General features: G+C 43.2%; 1 protein-coding gene across 2 annotated transcripts in view; it reads right to left on the reverse strand.

Moving 5' to 3' along the window:
• hdac5 (histone deacetylase 5) overlaps nucleotides 1-19199 on the reverse strand; it is an 87868-nt gene that overhangs the window by 27359 nt on the left and 41310 nt on the right. For both annotated transcript variants that reach the window (XM_074657244.1, XM_074657243.1), the window contains 11 exons: nucleotides 15324-15410; nucleotides 12975-13222; nucleotides 12691-12835; nucleotides 10570-10675; nucleotides 8448-8581; nucleotides 6346-6477; nucleotides 4588-4697; nucleotides 1933-2049; nucleotides 1698-1809; nucleotides 540-653; nucleotides 216-409 (listed from right to left, as the gene is read on the reverse strand). In XM_074657244.1, coding sequence (XP_074513345.1) covers nucleotides 216-409; nucleotides 540-653; nucleotides 1698-1809; nucleotides 1933-2049; nucleotides 4588-4697; nucleotides 6346-6477; nucleotides 8448-8581; nucleotides 10570-10675; nucleotides 12691-12835; nucleotides 12975-13222; nucleotides 15324-15410 — 1499 coding nt within the window. The remainder of the gene's footprint in view (nucleotides 1-215; nucleotides 410-539; nucleotides 654-1697; nucleotides 1810-1932; nucleotides 2050-4587; nucleotides 4698-6345; nucleotides 6478-8447; nucleotides 8582-10569; nucleotides 10676-12690; nucleotides 12836-12974; nucleotides 13223-15323; nucleotides 15411-19199) is intronic.

A 19199-nucleotide genomic window follows, 5' to 3' on the forward strand; every position in this document is an offset into this window, starting at 1 on the left:
TCAACAGATGGATGCATTCGTAGAAGAATGGCTCGGAAATACTTTGATTCCCAGGTCTCTAGGACCTTGGGAAAGGCACGTCCCCATTTGTCACGTTTTTTCAAAAGTCCTGATATTATCTATAAACACATATGTGTGTGTGCGTGTGTGCGTGTGTGTGTGTGTGTGTGTGTGTGTGTGTGTGTGTGTGTGTGTGAATATGTGAATATGTGTACCTTGTAGTGTTTCTCCAGGAAGTGCTGGTGTTGTTGCTGGACGACCAGCTGCTGCAAGGCCTGGGGGGACTGGGGCAGAGGTGCACTCTGGGTCCGAGCCAACGGCCGATGGCGAGGCAACTTGTTGACCGCCCGCATGCCGCTGGACACGCCTCTCTCTGCCGTAACCAGCGGCGACTGGCTGTACATGGGGACTAAGTGGGCGGAGGGGTCATAGCAGAAAGATCATGAGTTGGATACAATGGGTGGACATTACCGTGGATGTTAGCATGTGTGTGTGTGTGTGTGTGTGTGTGTGTGTGTGTGTGGGGGTGTGTAGGTTACCAGCTAGCATAGCAGTCTGTTGTCTGGCCTGCTCCAGCAGTAGCACATGTTGCAATAACGAGGAATGAGCAGAATGAGAGCTGGGGGGCTGCGTCTCTATCTCATGCACCACCCCTGCAAAGAAACATTCATATTATTACTCCAAATCATTCCTCAATTTCAAAATTAGGGCTGTCAAAGTTAACGCCATAATTAATGCAAATTCATTTTATCGCCACTAATTTCTTTAACGCAATAGATCTTTTGGAGGTTGTATTGTAGCTGGCCTCATATGAAACTACAAAAAACCTAAGGAATCCATCGGTACCAACCATGTCATACTAGCTTATCTCGAAGAAGGATAAAAAACTCTCCAAACTTACGCTAAATTTTGGCGAGGAAAAACTGTCGTTGCTATTTTCAAGGGGTCCCTTGACCTCTGACCTCCAGATCAGTGAATGTAAATGGGTTCTATGGGTACCCACGAGTCTCCCCTTTACAGACATGCCCACTTTATGATAATCACATGCAGTTTGGGGCAAGTCATAGTCAAGTCAGCACACTGACACACTGAGATAGATTAGACAGACAGACAGACAGACAGACAGACAGATAGATAGATAAATAGATAGATAGATATGTCTAAGCTAGCGATGCTAATTTATTAGCACTTGACGTTTATCCAACAAGCCAAAGAAGGTAGCCAAAACTTTTGAGCAGATAAAACAGAAAAAAAAAAGTGCTATTAATCGCAATCAAATATTTGAATCGATTGCTAGCCCTAATATTTATATACAGCATGTATAATGTATATAACTTTACTATAATAATTAAAGCATAATAACTACAGATTGCACTTTTCTAGGCCAATTCCGATTTTCTTCCTTTCTAAGAACTATACACACAGCATACACAAAAACATTTTTTGTAACTTTTCTTTCATGGAAAATTGAAATTCAATTGAATGTTCACAATAAAACAGTTAGTTGTTCCAAGTTGTTTTTCAGGTTGTTCCTCCACGGCTTACTTTGGACTTGCACGCGTTACAAATTACGAGCTTTATGTCTTCTTTACTCACGGAAACCATCATGTGGCACATATGTATAAATTTGATTTGCAAAAATATCAGATACATGTCGGTGGATCTCTAATAATAACCTGAGCTATGGTGAAGCTTACCGGCAGGTAGGGAGGATGTGGAGAGAAACTTCCCTGTTAGAGCTCCGCCCCCTCGCAGCGATTGGATGGCTTGACGCTCAGCCTCTTGCTGGGCAGACAGCGCCTGGTTGGGCTGCGGGGAGGGCATTACCACGGTTACCAAACAGACAAGTCAAGGTAACCGCCACGCAATCACTAGTGTGTTGATAAAAACAACTATTAGCCTTCATTTCATCATGTGTGTGTGTTGACCCACCGTGATGTGTGAGTTGGCAGGGAGGCCCAAGGAGATATTGGGCAAGGAGGGCGAAGTGTAGAGATTCAGAGGACTCATTGTCCCATCAGCCCCCAGCGTCTGATGGAGAGATCTCAGCTGGAGACAGAAGGACACACATGGGTAGACTGGTCAGTTTAAGTGTCTCGCTCTGTGGAATCCTAGCCGAAGTGGAGAGGGCGGTCCGACGGATATACGCTGTAGATTCACCCAAGTTGCTATGGTAACCATTGTTTTTAACATCTACTGGTAAGCACTGACGAACAGCATCTCTCTCAAAGCAAGTAATTTCACTCTGAATCCTCTAGAGCTGGGCTTGGCTGCTTCAACGCACATTCATTAACTAGCTAATATTCCTATCAAACACATCTGCCGATATTCAAAATTGTCCAGCTGTTTCATCCCACTTCATGTTTACACTCCACCTCAGTCCTCATATATAAAAGCTAACCTGCACATATTGGGGTAAATGATGATGCTTATGAGCCGGCATTTAACAGACCTCATTATCCCTGTTAATATAGGAAGACAGCAACACAAAGACCGGACACCACATCAAGGAAACTTCGGTTCAGTGATCGCACAAATCTAACATGTCTTGTTGGCTTTGAACCCTTCTACTTGCTCACTGGACAAAAGTCCATATTACCTTCTTAAAGGAACTATTTGTAAGAATCAGAAATTGCTTGTTAACAGCAACACCTGTGGCCGTTAAGTCAACGAAAGTCAGCGTCCTGTGCTCGCTCTACATAGACATGAACGAGCATCGCTCAAAACAGTGAGGCGACACACGTCAGCTAAAAGCACAATATCACTCTATATTTCAGCTGCTTGGCAGTAATGTTAGCTGACCAGACGAAGGTCTCTCCATGAATCAATGCTGATCCTAGTGTTGGCTTTTCCTGCCTCAGCCTCCCGACCGTGGCCGGAGGGAACAGGGGAGACACCGCAGTTTTGATCGGAGACGATAACGTTTCTCTCTGCGGAGCCCCGTCACTTCACAAGACACGGGAAACCTCTGTTGGTCTGGAGGAGCTGCAGCAGTTATTTCTGCACAAACGTCCACTGTACATTCACTAGATATTCTCAGAGCTAAACTAACTCTTCTGCAGTGTGGAGTGTGCGCGCATGCATGTGAGAGTGGAGCGAGAGAGCGAGAACGAGCGCGGTGTGTGAGTGAAGGCAGGCAGAGGAGCAGAGTACAGCAGAGACTCCGGCCCTGGAGACCAAAGCGACGTGTAGTTTGTGTTGGAGTCTGAGTCTGAACAGCATAGCCACACGCGAGTGCGCATGGGACACCGACCCGCAATGATTTATACTGTAAGAAGTTACAAACAGACCCTTTAAGGTCCCATTATAAACACTTAGAGCCTCGGGTAATTCAACATTGGTGTCTTCACATAGTTTGTTCAGCAAAGCATGCTCCGGCTTACAATACTGTGGCAAGTGACACGGACTAAGGGTGCTTTCACATCAGGGACCCGGGCCCGGATCCGAGCGCACTTATAACCAAAGTCCAGTAGCAATTGATTTAGTGTGAACGCTCCGTACCGTACTCGGGCACGGTTCGTCGCTCTGCGCCCGAGTCCACTTGAAAAGGTGGAGGTCTGGAGTACGGATCATGAGGACTCGGGCACGGTTCGCATCAGGTGTGAAAGCCGACCGTACTGAAACACGGAAGTGGACCACTATTTAACGCGAGTAACATTAGCAGTTAAAGAGTAGCTGTGAAAGGGCAGGCTTTATTCAACGCCGCCGATCTCCTCCGAAGTCTGCTCGCATCATGAGCCGATCTCATCCTCTGAACCGCACGGCCATGGGTGATACAGCAGGAAGGCAGGCGAGACGTTCATTAAAATATAAACAATCGTAGCTGATGGGGTCAGGCGGTGTTCGTTATTTTATTTAGCTGATTTTGGGAGGTGCAATTGTAATCGGGCACGGTACGGATCAATCATACCTAATGTGAAAGCGCCCTGAGAGACAAGAAGCAGCTATCAGCGATGTCAACCCTATGATGTCATTCAACACAGGGAACAAAAAATGTAAAGTCACTGTAGAAAAATACAGCTGGCGTCAAGAAATGTAACACTAATGGCACTAATAGTTATTATATTATTATATAAAACAGCACAAAAATGACAATAACCAGAACGGCCACAACAAACTGACTGGGTTGTCTTATTTCACAGTTGGGTTGGTAGGCACTCCAGATACCTCTATGTATGTGCACAAGCACTGAAAAAGTGAGTTTTTCATGATATGATGATATGATATGTCCCCTTTAATATTTCATTTGGGTCCTCTTTATTGTTAATATCAATATAAAAATGCTTTAATTTTGTCTTTTACAGTTATTTACCTATTTATTTCTGTTCTGTTTTGATGTATATATATATATATATATATATATATATATATATTTCTCTGTAAAGCATTTCTTTGGTCAACACTTGTTCTGTAAATCTACAAATAAACAGTGACTTGACTGTTCTTGAACCACAGTGAACTGTAGGTGGCGAGCTCGAGCTGCATGTCCAGTATGAAGACATGAATGGCGACAATGAAAGCAACCCCTGTACTATATGAGTACAGGTGAGTATAACTTTATGAATGATTAAATATGTGTGTTTATACCTCAGTCTGTATGTTGGGGACCGAACCCGTGTTGCCGTTGGCGATAGCCGAGTTGGAACTGTTGGGACTGCTGGGACCTGAACCTGGAGCGCTATTACAGAGAGAGGAGACTGGAGAGAGAGAGAGAGAGAGAGAGAGAGAGAGAGAGAGAGAGAGAGAGAGAGAGAGAGAGAGAGAGGAATTAATCTTCAGGTTATTTCATAAAATGTGTAATGTATTGTTAGAATGATTTATTTGCACACACTAAACACACTATTACTGAGTTTTTCTGTCTATTTCAACATTTTTGGCTGGACCACAGAGGACCAGTCCTACAAACGTAAAAGCCTGTCACTGACTGACTGACTGAGTGATGGAGTTACAGGATTGGTCGGCCAACTGTTGGAGTTTCCTCATTGGTCTTTGCTCTTTCAAAATGAAAAGGTGGAGAACAGTTCTGTGTTTAGGTTTTCTGGGGAGCGTGTCAGCGGTTCAGTGTATCATTACATAGTGCTGTTGTTGTGCATGTGCTATTGTTTATGTTCATTTAAGTTACGTTATGTTGTTGCTTCGTATTGTGGTACCGTGCATTCACACCAAGTGCGAAGCAAATTTTTGCCTCGCTTTCATCCATCAGCCATGGAAGAAATAACCACTATTGCTGCTCTGTACATGTTGTGGAAGTCCCAGATATGTCAGAAAACCAAACGCCATCCTGTCTGGGTTCATAACGTCACCTGGCGGCGAGCTGTATTCACATACAGTTCCATTGCACTGACTGTATCTAGCAAGACACACGTCGCTACTGCGGTATGAACCCAAAATAAACAGACTGTGCTGTGATTTCATCGCAATAAACGGATCAAAATGATGCAGAAATAACTACATTAAGATGTTGATTAGTAAAAAGTCTGAATTCATGCTTTGTCAGGTCTGTCCGCAAGACGAAATGCAAAAAACTTTTAAAATGCTTGTTTTCTGAACGGAGTTCGGATCGATGAGTGCCAGGCTACGCTACAATTGTAGCTTCTCCATTAGGAATAAAAACGGCATCAACGTCAGTGATGACAGCGGGAGAATCTCAACGCTGATAAACTTTGGCGACGTATGTATATATTGAACACCACTTATATGATGAATGCTTTTGATACACATGCTTTAATAAAAAACTGATTAAAAATTAAAAAACTTTTAACCTTGCATACTGTATGCCATGCTGATACCTTTTCACCTTGTATAAAATGTATAATATACTGACTAGTAAATGTTACCATTTACTATTACTGAATGTCATTTTCTCCATTATAAGTTTCAATCAAACATTAAGATACAAGTGGAAAAAATCTTTCTTGCAACTTAATTTACAACATTTCTTGACTTTCTTTATGCATAGCTTTACAATGTCGTCATATGCTACTTCCAGTGCTGTAGTGGAGGGTATACGGAGTATACCCACTTCTTTTTCAGGCGGTTTACAGTACAGCCAAAAGCCATTGGAATATAGGAGAGTTTACCCACTTCCTCCTCTGTAACCTGCCCATCTCTACCCAGTAGTTCACCCACCTTATCGACGACCACACTGGCTACTGCAGTACATTAAGAAATACTTACTGGATCTAACATTATAGACATGACCATTGACTATTTCTGTATCTATAACAATTGAGCCACAAATTCACAGACTGACCATGGTGTGTGTGTGTGTGTGTGTGTGTGTGTGTGTGTGTGTGTGTGTGTGTGTGTGTGTGTGTGTGTGTGCGTGTGTGTGTGTGTGTTCACCTGATATCTCTATGGCTCTCTTCTTAAAGGTGCTGATAACAGTTCCATCCTTCCTGCGGAGGAGTGGAGAGCTCCGCCTCTCCGCCACCTTCTGCTTCAACCGTGAACGCACCTTCAGGTTGGGCTCAGAGACTGGGAGACGGGGAGAGAGAGGGAACGAAAATGGAAGATCACCGGCACTGATCAACAACCCCTACTGTGTTATATACTGTTTGGAATAGAGGCGGAAACAAATACATTTTATGTTTGCCTTTTTTGAGTTTTTAATCTTATGTTATTTGTTTTATTGTGAAGGGCAGTGCTTTGAGTATTTTGAGGTGACTGGTGATTTGCCAGCAGGAGACTGTCATCAGGGCTGATACGGGAGCACAGGCCGTCTGGGTAATCCTAACTTACATTTTGGCTGGCGAGTTGGAGCTAGTTGGATGAGCAGCCACAGCAGGTGTATTTTAAGGGAGCTTTGGTCTAAAAGTCGAGGTTAAGGGCAAGGGGCAGGAAGAGGAAAGCGCTTTCAGGTTTTACTGGTTCAAGCTGCCTAAACAGCACCCTGCAGGAAAAACTTTGACTATGTGGGATCAGAGTGACCAATGACAGATCTGACTGAGCAAGACTTCAACATGGGTATGGAGGGATTGTTGTGGTTTAATAGTCAATATTTTACATTTATGGCATAAATTACGGATTTTCATAATTAACCGTTTAACCGTTAACCGACATTAAACGTTTTAACCGATTAACGCTATCGGTTAAAACGGTTAAAAGAAATGTTAATAATTAACTCAAAAGCTGAGCGGCTCAGAGGAGCGGCTCGTCACTTTAAGGAGAAAAGCTGTTCAACCTTAACGGCCCACCTTAAGAGGCGGAGCCGGAGTTGCAGAATACAGGAAGTCAGCTTCGGTCTCTGGCTCGCTTGAGCGGAGCGGAGGAGTTGTAATTTCGTAGCATTTATTCACCGACAAATAAACTGTACACACACTGCTACACCTACGATCACAGCTAGAACGCCACCAACAACCTCACACTCACCACCAACACACACACGGACACTCGTTAAAGTTACTTACGTAAATGTGTGTGGCGGCAGCAGCGAGCAAGAAGCCACCGGTAATGCTAGAGCTGCTAACGTAGCACAAATACACACACTGTTTATCGGGCAATCGCTATCGTTAATCCGGGCAGACACACAGCTGACAACTTGCTAAACTAAACTAAATGTGCGGTGGAGACTTTTACTGGGAAAGTGGTTGCATGTCCGTGACACTACACGCAGCATCGTAGCTGCTAAGTTAACGCTCCCGGACGGTGAACTGGAGACTCAGTTGTCTGTTGTGATCATACACTGCAGCTGGCGCGAGGCACAAATCTTGTCAGTTAACGGTTAATAATCGGTTAACGAGGGTCGGTTATCGGTTAAGAACATTTTTCAAAATGAGCATCCGTAGCATGAAACCATTCATTGTCGTTATCATGTGTAAAGGCCTTTGCACACTAAGTTCATATTTTTCATCTGAAATTGTTGCACATTTAAAAATAAATGCAACTTCACGTTGTGTTAGTCACGTTTACATACCGACTCCGAAACTTCCGTCTGTCATTATTGTTTTTCGGAACTTTCTGCGTTTATTCGCATCCGTCAGAGTTGTTTGACCAATCAGAGCCACCGCGAACGCAAACTTAATCATCCAAAACGGCATCTGATAAGCTGATTCACTTCATTCATTCGTCTCCCAGCACAAAGCACAGAACCAGTTTCACATCCTGACCTCTGACCTTATATTCATGTTCAGAGAAAATGCTTTCACATGCCATCAGTTATATCTGAAACTATGTGTGTGTGTATATTTTCTCTCTAAGTTTGGGCTACCTCTTCCCTGGTGAGTCAGACCCACACGTACACACACACATACACACATATATATATATATATATATATATATAAACACACCACACTCCACCTCCGCATAATCCTTTGTCAAACTACTTTTACACGGCAAGTGACAAACCACACACACACACACACACACACACACACACACACACACACACACACACACACACACACACACACACACCCTTCGTCTGTCAGTATGTGTCTCTCGTACCTGTCTTGCGGAGCGGGAAGTCGTCTTTGCCCTCGTAGTTCCCCAGCAGCGGGGGCAGTTTGTAGGAGGGAGGCGTTCCTGGGGTGTTACACTGCGGAGGAGAGCCCTGCTCCAGGGAGATGTGCTGGGCTCCCCTGCAGACACACACACAGAAACACAAAGAGAAGGCCAGTTAGCTGGATGATTAAACAATATCTGAAAATCAAGTGAATGTTTCAGACAGTAGTCATTTTCTAACAACCTGCTCAGTGTAGTTCAACTTCATTTAGTCATTTCCTACATTTCCTAGAATGCATTTCCTGTTATTTCCTGTTAATGTGGAAATATTGTCTCTGGTTATCCACACAAAAAAGAGCAACACACCAAAAATCTTAAACAGAGCCAGAATTCAGGACATCGGCAATATCTGTCAGTATTGGTAATGTCTTCTCATGAAATCACTCACTGTATCGTTGACTGTGATACAGGCTAGGGCTTGTATTTATCAAGAGACTCAGAGTAATAAATCACTCTTAATTGGTCAAAAATGATCTTTTAAGGCTAAGATTAAAACTACGATGGCATATTAGAGCCATTGTAGGTAACAAATTATATTTACAGAGCTGGGGGAGGGGGGGAATATTACGAGAAAAAACTCTGAATTTCCAAGATTAAAGAGGGAAATTTATTAGAAAAAAACTTGGATATTCTCTGAGAATAAAGTCTTTAATTTACTAGAAAAAAAAACTTGGATATTCTCTGAGATTAAAGTTGTACATTTACAATAAAACCCCTCAAATCGTTATGTTGTTTTCTTCTGAATGTGCCCAGTTCACGGCAATGTCTCTTCAAAGTCGGGATGCTTATGATAATATGGGTATGAGTATTTCCATATTACTGAATCTGATTGCAAAGTATAATTTGATCAGGTCATACACTGAAGGCAAGCGGCGGCGTCTGTGGTATGATCAGGTTGATCTGACTTTGCAAAGTGAAGTGAAAAAAAAAAAAAAAAACACTATTTTTCGGAGGGTTTTTTTTCTTGTAAATTTGTGACTTTAATGTCAGCGAATTTCTGCATTTTTTTCTCGCAAATTTATGACATTATAATCTCATAGGATATTAGAGTTTTTCTTTTCTAATTTAGCATTTTCTTTTAGCACATCTCAGAATATCCACGTTTTATTCTCGCAAATTTACGACTTTAATCTTCGAGGTTTATCACAGAATATTACACCCCTCCTCCGGCTCCGTAATTTTTCCGCCTTTTATCAACTTTCCTAATTGAGGAAATCACTTTTATGTGTGCCAATATTTAGGAGAGTCTAAGAGGTTTCCTAACCTGAAGTCACCAGGGGAGATATTCTGTGAGAGGAGAAATGTTTTGGGAGCACTCAATGACGTTATGCCTAAAAAAAAAATTGTGATTTTGGTGAATCCGATCTGACCCTTTAAAACACCGACGTCACACAATAACATAAAAAGACGAACCGATCGAGGCGGTGGCAGACCAGCAACTCCCCGTGTTCTGTGAGATAAAATTACTGTTTTTGTCAAAGGAGTCTGGTGGCTTTAAAGAGAGCGCAGATAACAGCTTCAGTTCCCCGTCGGGAAAGGAATGTCGTTTTGCTGCTGCCCCCGTCCGCAGCAGTACATCGCTTTGCTCCCGTGCTGGTACTCCTGTCTATTGGGGGCGTGGCGACCGCCATCTACTGTAGGTACTGTAGGTAATACACTGACTGTGGAAAAGTACCTCATAAAACCACACTTCAAAAAATCTGAACTATCCCTTTAAGTCTGGCTCAGATTCACAAAACTGTTCGAGCCTTCACAAACTACAGCAGCAGCTCGCTGTCCTGACAGGACGCTGTTCACACCCGGCGATGAGGACGGATCACACTCTGTGATCTGTGACTGACAAACATTCTCCCATTCATACAGTACAGTTAAAGGGACTGTTTGTAACTTCTTACACGTAGAAATCATTGCTACATTACTGCCAGTGAAGAAGATGGAGTTTACATTTAAATTACAAAAACACTATCACAGGAATAACGTAGAGTACTTTAGTTTGAGACTGAGTCAGTATGTAATGTTACAGTGATCTGTCCGGGGGACAGGTGGAGCTCTCTGCAGTCCTCACCAGCACTTTGGGGAGAAGGAATGGTTCAGTCCGCCGATGCCAGGCTCTTTCTTATTGAGAAGGAACTCCTGCAGCTTCAGCTTCACCTCTGTACTGGCAATGGCACCTTCCAAAAACACACCAAACAATGAGAGCAGCAATCAGGACACATCACCGTCTTCATACCAATGTCATTTAGGCTACATCCACACTAATACTGAAACCATTTCCAGACGAGCGTTTTAAGGGTCGTTTCAGAATTAATCTCCGTCTATGCTACCACGCCTGAAAAACACAGATCACATTACCATTACACTGGGCATGCGTGTGTCAGTGTAAACAGGAAGCAGCGCGGGGGTTGTTCAGTTGCAGAAAATACTACGAAGGAAGTACAGCAATCGCGAAAAGTAAGACGGGGGAGATTCTTTGCTTGGACAAATTAACGCATCATAGGGACGTGAGGAATCAGGGAATGCCACGTCGTTACTGATAAGACCCAATTAAGAAGCAAACGTGGGTCATAGAGTTTAGAAGCAAAGAGATGAAACTTCGGTACCTTTTTAAACAACAGCCGCTAGATGCTGCTGCGGTAGCGCTGCGGCCATTTTGGACCGAAAACGCCAATGAGTCTATAGCCATGGATGTATAAAGAGACGTCTGTAAATCGGAGGATAATATTTTTTCCGAGGTAAATCATATTCCCAGTATGAACATTTAAATATCCCTTATTTAAATCATTATGTCCTAAAGGTTGTAAAATTCACTAACAGCTGAATCCAGAGTTATTTTCCTCAGCATAATGAACGGTCATCAGACCCACGGGACTGCACCGCCCTGCACGCTCATATGACATATCTGCTTCTGTCAGCTTCCTGCTAGCTGTATGTGGCTGTAATAATGGATATATTGGCTGTAATTCATCACTATTATCTTCTAATACACCCATGGGCTTTATATGCTGTCAGCCTGTACCGTGGTGGATGTATTAACGTCTCTGTTCCCAAACAACCGGCTATCGGCCAGTAGCTAGTAGTGCTAGTAGCTAGAAGTGCTAGTAGCTATTAGTGCTAGTAGCTAGTAGCTATTAGTGCTAGTAGCTAGTAGCTATTAGTGCTAGTAGCTAGTAGTGCTAGTAGCTAGTAGCTAGTAGTGCTAGTAGCGCTAGTAGCTAGAAGTGCCAGTAGCTAGTAGTGCTAGTAGCTAGTAGCGCTAGTAGCTAGAAGTGCTAGTAGCTAGTAGTGCCAGTAGCTAGTAGTGCTAGTAGCATGACATCAACAGAATTTAATGGAGTTGTAGGCTATTCACTAACACGCAGGGCAAAAGCACAGGACACAACCTCTTCTACATCCATGGTCTGTGGTCTGTTGGATTCCATTTTGGATCCTTGACATGAAAAAGTTTGACATTGCTCTTAAAATCTGTGCTATGTGATTTTTCTAACTTCCATTTATGTCCATCGCTCCCTTTATGCTCCTCTGGGAAGGAGCCGGGCAAAAAGTTTGAGAAATAAATAAGTAAGTAAGTAAATAGTTATAATAGTATGAATATTTATGATAATTTTATGTTAAAGACAGGCCATTTCAGTAGAAACATTAAATTATGACAATAGAATAGAAATAATTTAGTTTTACTTTTGTACGGCACTAGGGATATACCGGTATCGGTAATACATACTACCCAAATGTAAGAACTTGTACTTGCACTCAGTCTGAAAAAAAGTGGTATCGATGCATCCCTGTACGGCACTTTGTAGCTGAACGTTTTACTGGCGTCCGGTAGTCGCTTTCAGTCCAAAATGGCGGAAGCGTAGCTCTGCTGCTGGGAGGCTGATGTTGCAATTGAACAAACAATTGGCTTTCACTCTTTAGCAGTTTACGTTCTTTGCGTGGGTGCCTGTGTCATCATTTAAAAAAAATCTCCATTTCTGCCCGTACACACTGAAACGCAACCCTGGAGTTCACTAAAACTGAACTAAAACGGGGTCAGCGGTGTTTTAGGGGCTCGAAAAAGCCAGAGTAGTGTAGACGCTAGGCATAAACGTAGCAAAAGTTCTGCATTTTAAAAGGTATTAGTGTGGATGTAGCCTCAGACACAGAGCCAGACTGTGCGTAGCGTGGCAGCAGTAACAGCAGTATGACCTACTCTCTTTGCCTTTCTCCTTGTTCCTCAGCAGCAGCAGCTGTTGCTCCAGTCGATGCTTCTCCTGTTCTTCGTGTCTTTGTTGCTCCACTTTCCTCTTCTGCTCCAGCTCCTGCTGCCGCTTTGCTGCCAGCAGCTCCTGTTGTTGCTTGCACACACACACATGCACACACAGACACACATGCACGTTTTACTGACATGACAGTATAGAAGCATTCAGTCCTGTTGACCAGCCGGCCTACGGGAAGAGTTCAGAGACTAACTGACTTAATGAGTGAATGACCTACCTTCAGGTGCTCCTGCAGCTGGACCTCGTGTTGTCTCGTGAGCACTTCGTGTTTTTTCTGGAACTCTGCAAACAGCAGCTGTTTCTGGAGTTCCTGCTGCTGTTTGAGCAGCACCAGTTCCTGCTGGAGCTGCTGCTCCCTCATGGCTGTGTCCACCCCCACCGCACCCCCAGACAGAGAGCCCACCCTGGGCTCTGTCCGCAGATCCACTGGGCCTCCTCCTCCTGGGCCTTCTCCTGGATCCCCACCTGGAAAAGCAGCAATGGACAAGAAGTCAACTTTACTCTGCTGATTGTTTCTACTGCCCTCATTTAACCCCTCTGAGACCCACAATCATTTTTGTCTTTTTTAGGGGAGTCCAGGGGGTCTTTAGGGGGCAGTAGATGTCACATAGAATTGGTGTACATCATCTGAAAGCTGCGAACCTGAAGATTAATTTGAGATGCTGCTCAGCACTGAGTGTCAACTTGTTCTAGTCATAACCATGAACTAATTAAGATTAATTAATTGGTCAATTTTATCTTCTTTTTTTTTTACCACTCGAGAATTGAGTACCACATTAAGACACCAAGACCTTGAGGAACACCATAGAAAAAGCCATGCTGTGATTTGGGATCAAAAACGTTTGACATATGGAGATTTCTGCAAGAATTAGCACGCACTTCTGTTCTGGAAACTGCTCAGAAAAAAAACCTTATTGTCAATGTAGCTAGGAAAGCATCCATCCTCTGAATGCTCTAGGTCTCTAGTTTGATCCATCCATCCTCTGAATGCTCTAGGTCTCTAGTTTGATCCATCCATCCTCTGAATGCTCTAGGTCTATAGTCTGATCCATCCATCCTCTGAATGCTCTAGGTCTCTAGTCTGATCCATCCATCCTCTGAATGCTCTAGGTCTCTAGTTTGTGGCTGTGAGGTTTCATGAGGCTGTGATTATCCTAGAGGTCACCACAGGTCATTTTATACAGTGAGGTCAAGTTTTTTAAAAATGGTCTCACTACAATGAAATGGCTCCTATGGGGACTAACATCATCACACATGAACACAGTTGGGCTCATTGGATCCACAAGAGTCTCAGCTTTACAGTGATAGACAATTTATTCCAAGCCTGTTTGGGGACCCCAGTATGCAGAAATATACAAATACACCATTTTAGTATTGGCAAAAAAATAACACATTTGTACTGCATTAAAAAACTGCATGATTATTACCCATAACTGCATGTGATTATCATAAATTGGGCATGTCTGTAAAGGGGAGACTCGTGGGTACCCATAGAACCCATTTTCAATCACATATCTGGAGGTCAGAGGTCAAGGGACCCCTTTGATAATGGCCACAGAAGTTTTTCCTCACAAAAAATGTAGCCTCACTTTGGAGCATTATTTATCCTGACATGCTACTGTAGTATGAAGTGGTTGTCACTAGGGATGCACCGATACCACTTTTTTCAGACCGAGTACAAGTACTTACATTTGGGTACTCGCCGATACCAAGTACCGATACCAGTACTTCTCTGTGCCAAAAGACCCTCGTTAACAGCCAGCTGGAGGGTGTGAGCGACACACGGCAGGCTGGGAAGTCTCGCATACGAGGCGGTGCGCCGCGACCGGCTCTAGGTCGGCTTTGAAAGGCTCGGGGCGAAGGTGGTTCGCGGCCGCGCTCCCCGCCCGGACCTCGTCGCACCGTGGACAAAGGGCTCGCTGCTCCCTCTCTCCCCGCCGGGGACAACCCCCTGCTCCCGGTGCGGACTGTCAACCGGGGCGGACTGTCGTCAGTGCGCCTCGACCGTGTCGTGCCGCCAGATCGGGGCTCGGCCCACATAAAAGGCGCCGGGGGTCTGCAGCGATGTCTGCAACCCACCCGCCCCGTCTTGAAACACGGACCAAGGAGTCTAACGCACGCATCAGTAAAGTGGTCAGAGGGTGCAAGTAAAACCCCGTGGTGTAATGAAAGTGTGGGCCGGCGCGCGCCGGCTGAGGTGGGATCCCGGCCCAGCGGGGTCGGGCGCACCACCGTAAAGTGGTATTGGTGCCGTTGTATCGAGCTGTTTTGCGAGTACGAGTACATGAGCACAGTATCGGACCCTATACCCGATACTGGTATCGGTATCGGTGCATCCCTATTTGTTACCAATTGATTCCAGAGGTTTTCTAGTTACATCTGATATGTGGACCTCCACTCTACTTGTATTCTTATATTGGTGGAGTTCCCGTTTAAGTAACTCTGGAACCCACACGGAGACCCTTAGAACCCCCTCAAACCTCTTACACAGTCTACTGATCCACTCGGAGGACGCATTGGACCCCCCCCCTCCCCTCAAGGACTCTTAGAGGACTCCCCTACTCACCTCCTTCTCCACCTCCTCCTCTCAGCTCACTTGCTGTTCCTACTGGGCTCTGCATGCCCGATGGGAGGCTGCTCTTCACCTCCACTACTGCAGGACAGACAAACAGAGAGAAAGAGAGAGAGAGAGAGAGAGAGAGAGAGACAGACAGAGAGAGAAAGAACAATTGATTAGTCTGAAAAATGATGTCGGACTATTACATCATTTGTTGCATACACACAGAGGCAGTTCCCATTTCATTCAGAGGTGACAGTGTTGTAAGAGGCGGGGGAACACAGCATCCTGCCACCTAAAAATAGACACTAGCCTGGCATTAGCTAGCCTAGCATTGGATAGCACTGACTTAGAAATAACCTAATGTTACCATTAGCAACATTAGCCTAGCCTATATTCAGCATGGCTAGGCTTCGAGGCTAAAGGACAATGCAGAACATGTGGCATAAATGTTGCTGTTATCTACAGCAGTATGGTGGAAAAAAAGAAAAGAGGATTGCAGGAACAGCCAGTGCATTGTTGCATTACAGAAATGAGTGTAATAAGAAACGTTAACTGTAACCATACATGTCCCCCCCCCCTCCCTTCAATCACTGATAAATGCAGTGCCTTTGCACTGATCTGGATTTGTGGCCGCCACCCGGGCTAATCAGACAGACAGATTAATACTGATATCCTGCTTCAGGCACCAGAGTGGCGTTAGCTGACTCTGGAGCTTTGTGAAATAAAAGTTATGGGAACTCATCGAGGCAAGATTTCATCATGATCATTTCAAATTTGTCAACTTCATTTAAAGCTTCAACCTATAAAGTCTAGTGTTTGGGGGAAGTTCCTATGGAGGACGGTAATAAATAAATAATAAATTAATTAATAAATATGTAATTAAATGTAGCAAAAATAATATAACAAAATAAATGTAGCCATTAATTAATTGATCAAAATGTGACATAAATTGATATTTCTGTTTTAATTTGCTTCTTTATTTATTTATCCTGGTATTAACCCCCTTATTTATTTACTCTTTAACTGTTTAATTTTCCCTTTTATGTAGTTATATATTTATTTTTAGTAAATGTATTTATTTATTTTTGCATTTGTTATTTATTCACTTACTTTTGATTTCATTTTTAGTTATTTTGTATGCATTTATTATTTATTTATTTTATATTAATTTTTAAATGTATGTACAGTATTTCCGTATTTATTAATTAATTCATTCATTTATTTATGCATGATTTTCCCTTTGCATTTCATCCCTTATTTATTTCCCCAAACTTATTTATTTTTGTAATTATTTCTTTACACGTTTCTTTTTACATGTCTTTATGCATTTCTGCCTCATTATGCAAATGAGGGCGCTGTCACTCAACATATTATACGTTGTATCATGTATATGGCAGGATTCTCAGTATGTCTTGATACATCGTTTTTTGCATGTACAAAAAACTGGATTCAGTTTGTCAGGGTCACCTCTTCATCACACTCTCTCTATGGTCAAGTTTACATCAAATTAAAAACTGAATATCCAGAAAATCTGCGAAAGAAAACCAAAGCAGCAGTTGGTGGCGCTGACTCTCCAGGGTGCAACCAGAGCACGTAATAAAAAAGAGCGTTGGTCAAATCTCAAACAAACAAACATTGATGTTCTAAACATGATGGAAATATGACATTTCTGTTTGCCAAAATGGAAATGTGTATAAACACAGGTGGATGGAAACACACTATTTGCGTGGGGCTATTTAGGTTTTTACAGTATTATTCATGTATAAGCTACAAGACTTCTAAAACTTAGCAACACTCAGAATAGAAGCTCCCTATCAGCTTAGCTGCAACAGGTTAATCCCCCCCATTGCCTGATGGACAGATGGGGGGGATGGTGGGGGGATGGAGGGGTCCCAGCATCCTATCACCATCAGCACCTATCGATGTGCCCTTAAGCAGGGCAGTAACCCTGACCTGCCAGAAGCCTGCAGCAGCCTACGCTCTTCTGGCCTCAGCTGACCCCCTACTATTGGATCAGTGTTGGGATGTCAGGATATTACCTGTCTGCTGGCCAAGGAGAAAATCCAATTAGGAATTACCTACGGTGTAGTCTGACCTATGACCTTTCTATACAAAGGTGTTCTGATTGGCTACCTGCTGTTTGTTGGCACACCCTCTCTCTGCCTTTTGCGTCCCACGTTGGTTTCAAATCTAATCAAACACCAACATCCACCAACAATTAGGCCAAGCTCATTAGCCCTGTTTGGGAGGATTAGGCCGATGTTACACCAAACGACTTCTCAAGTGATTTCACCGTCGCAGACATATTTCCAGTGTCGGAAAAAAATCAATAGAGTTTTTTTTAAATCTCTTCAGCTCATGTTAACCACAGACCTCATTTCAGGCTTCTAACTAAAAAACCCATTCAAAAAACCCATTGACTTCCAGACGAGGGAACCGGAAGTGCTAAAATGCTAACTCATTTCCAGGGTTTGGGACTCATTCCTGTAGCACTCTATTTACAAGACTTCAATTAGATTCCTTTTGATATGATGTCATATCCTGCTCCTGGTGGAAATCCCTCCAAATCCTCGGTAAGTATGCTATAGCTAGCGAGCTAACTAGCTAACCACTGTCCCGAATGGGGCTACTTGCAAGCTAACGTTAGCTACTGCAAACGGGGTAGAAAGTAAACATGGAGAAACTGGTGGAGTTGTGGAGTGAACAAGAGTGCCTCTTTGACGTGTCCTCCCAACCCCGGAAATGAGTCAGCATTTTAGCACTTCCGGTTCCCTTGTCTGGAAGTCAATGGGTTTTTTGAATGTTTTTTCTAGTTAGAAGCCTGAATTAAGGTCTGTGGTTAACACCAGCTGAAGAGATTTTAACGTTTTATTCTATGACATAAAATAAATCAATAAATACCCCACTCGAGAATTTTGAAGCCTTTATATGTCTTTAAAAAAGGCGGTTGCTAACAGGTGGCTAAATGAGTCTACTAAACGTCGGCATGCCGACTCGTCCACCGTTACATCATCGTTCTGTATACTCTTGCTCATGTGACTGTGGTGTAGCTCGTTTATAGCCTTAACGTTAGCTTTTTACGTCCGACGATTGCATTTACACTGCAAAAATCATAAAAGTGGTGTTCATGTGTGAAGATTATCTTGCTGAACAAAACGCGATGCTGACTTCCTGGTTGGCCTACAAAAACATGTCATCCTTGGAGCACTCTAAAGTAGGGATGCACCGATACCGATACCTGATCGGATATCGGGGCCGATACTGACTCAAATAGTTGGATCAGGTATAGGTGACAATGGGGCCGATCTATTTAATTCAATTCTATGTTTATATACTACATACATTATATACTGGAATTTGAATTAGTTTTGACCAATTTCTTGCTGCATTACAAAGGTATACGCTTGAATTGTAATTCCGTTCATCCTTAAGATTTTTTACCAAGTTGCTGGTGTACGATTTATTATCGGGACTGAAAAAGTCGGATTGGTGCATCCCTACTCTATAGTTACCCTGCAAGATCCCCAGTCTTTGCAAAAATATCATGGTCTGTGACTAAAAACTCTGTGACTTAAAGGTCCCATATTGTAAAAGGTTAGATTTCCATGTCTTTTATATTATAAAGCAGGTTTAAGTTCTATATAAATACTGTGAAAGTATCGAAACACTTAATCCACAGTGAAATACACACAGCCCGTATTCAGAAACTGAGCTTTTGAAACAAGCCATCGGGATTTCTGTCCATTTGTGATGTCACAAATCTACAATATTTACACCATTTCAAAGTTTATTTCCTGTTGCAGTGTATGTGAATAACATCAGCTGACAGGAAGTAAACATGGACCCAAGCTGTTGCCTAGCAACGCAATTCTGTTGCAATTC

Source organism: Sebastes fasciatus, chromosome 13 (genome assembly GCF_043250625.1).
Source record: "Sebastes fasciatus isolate fSebFas1 chromosome 13, fSebFas1.pri, whole genome shotgun sequence".
In the NCBI taxonomy this organism is placed as follows: Eukaryota; Metazoa; Chordata; class Actinopteri; order Perciformes; family Sebastidae; genus Sebastes; species Sebastes fasciatus.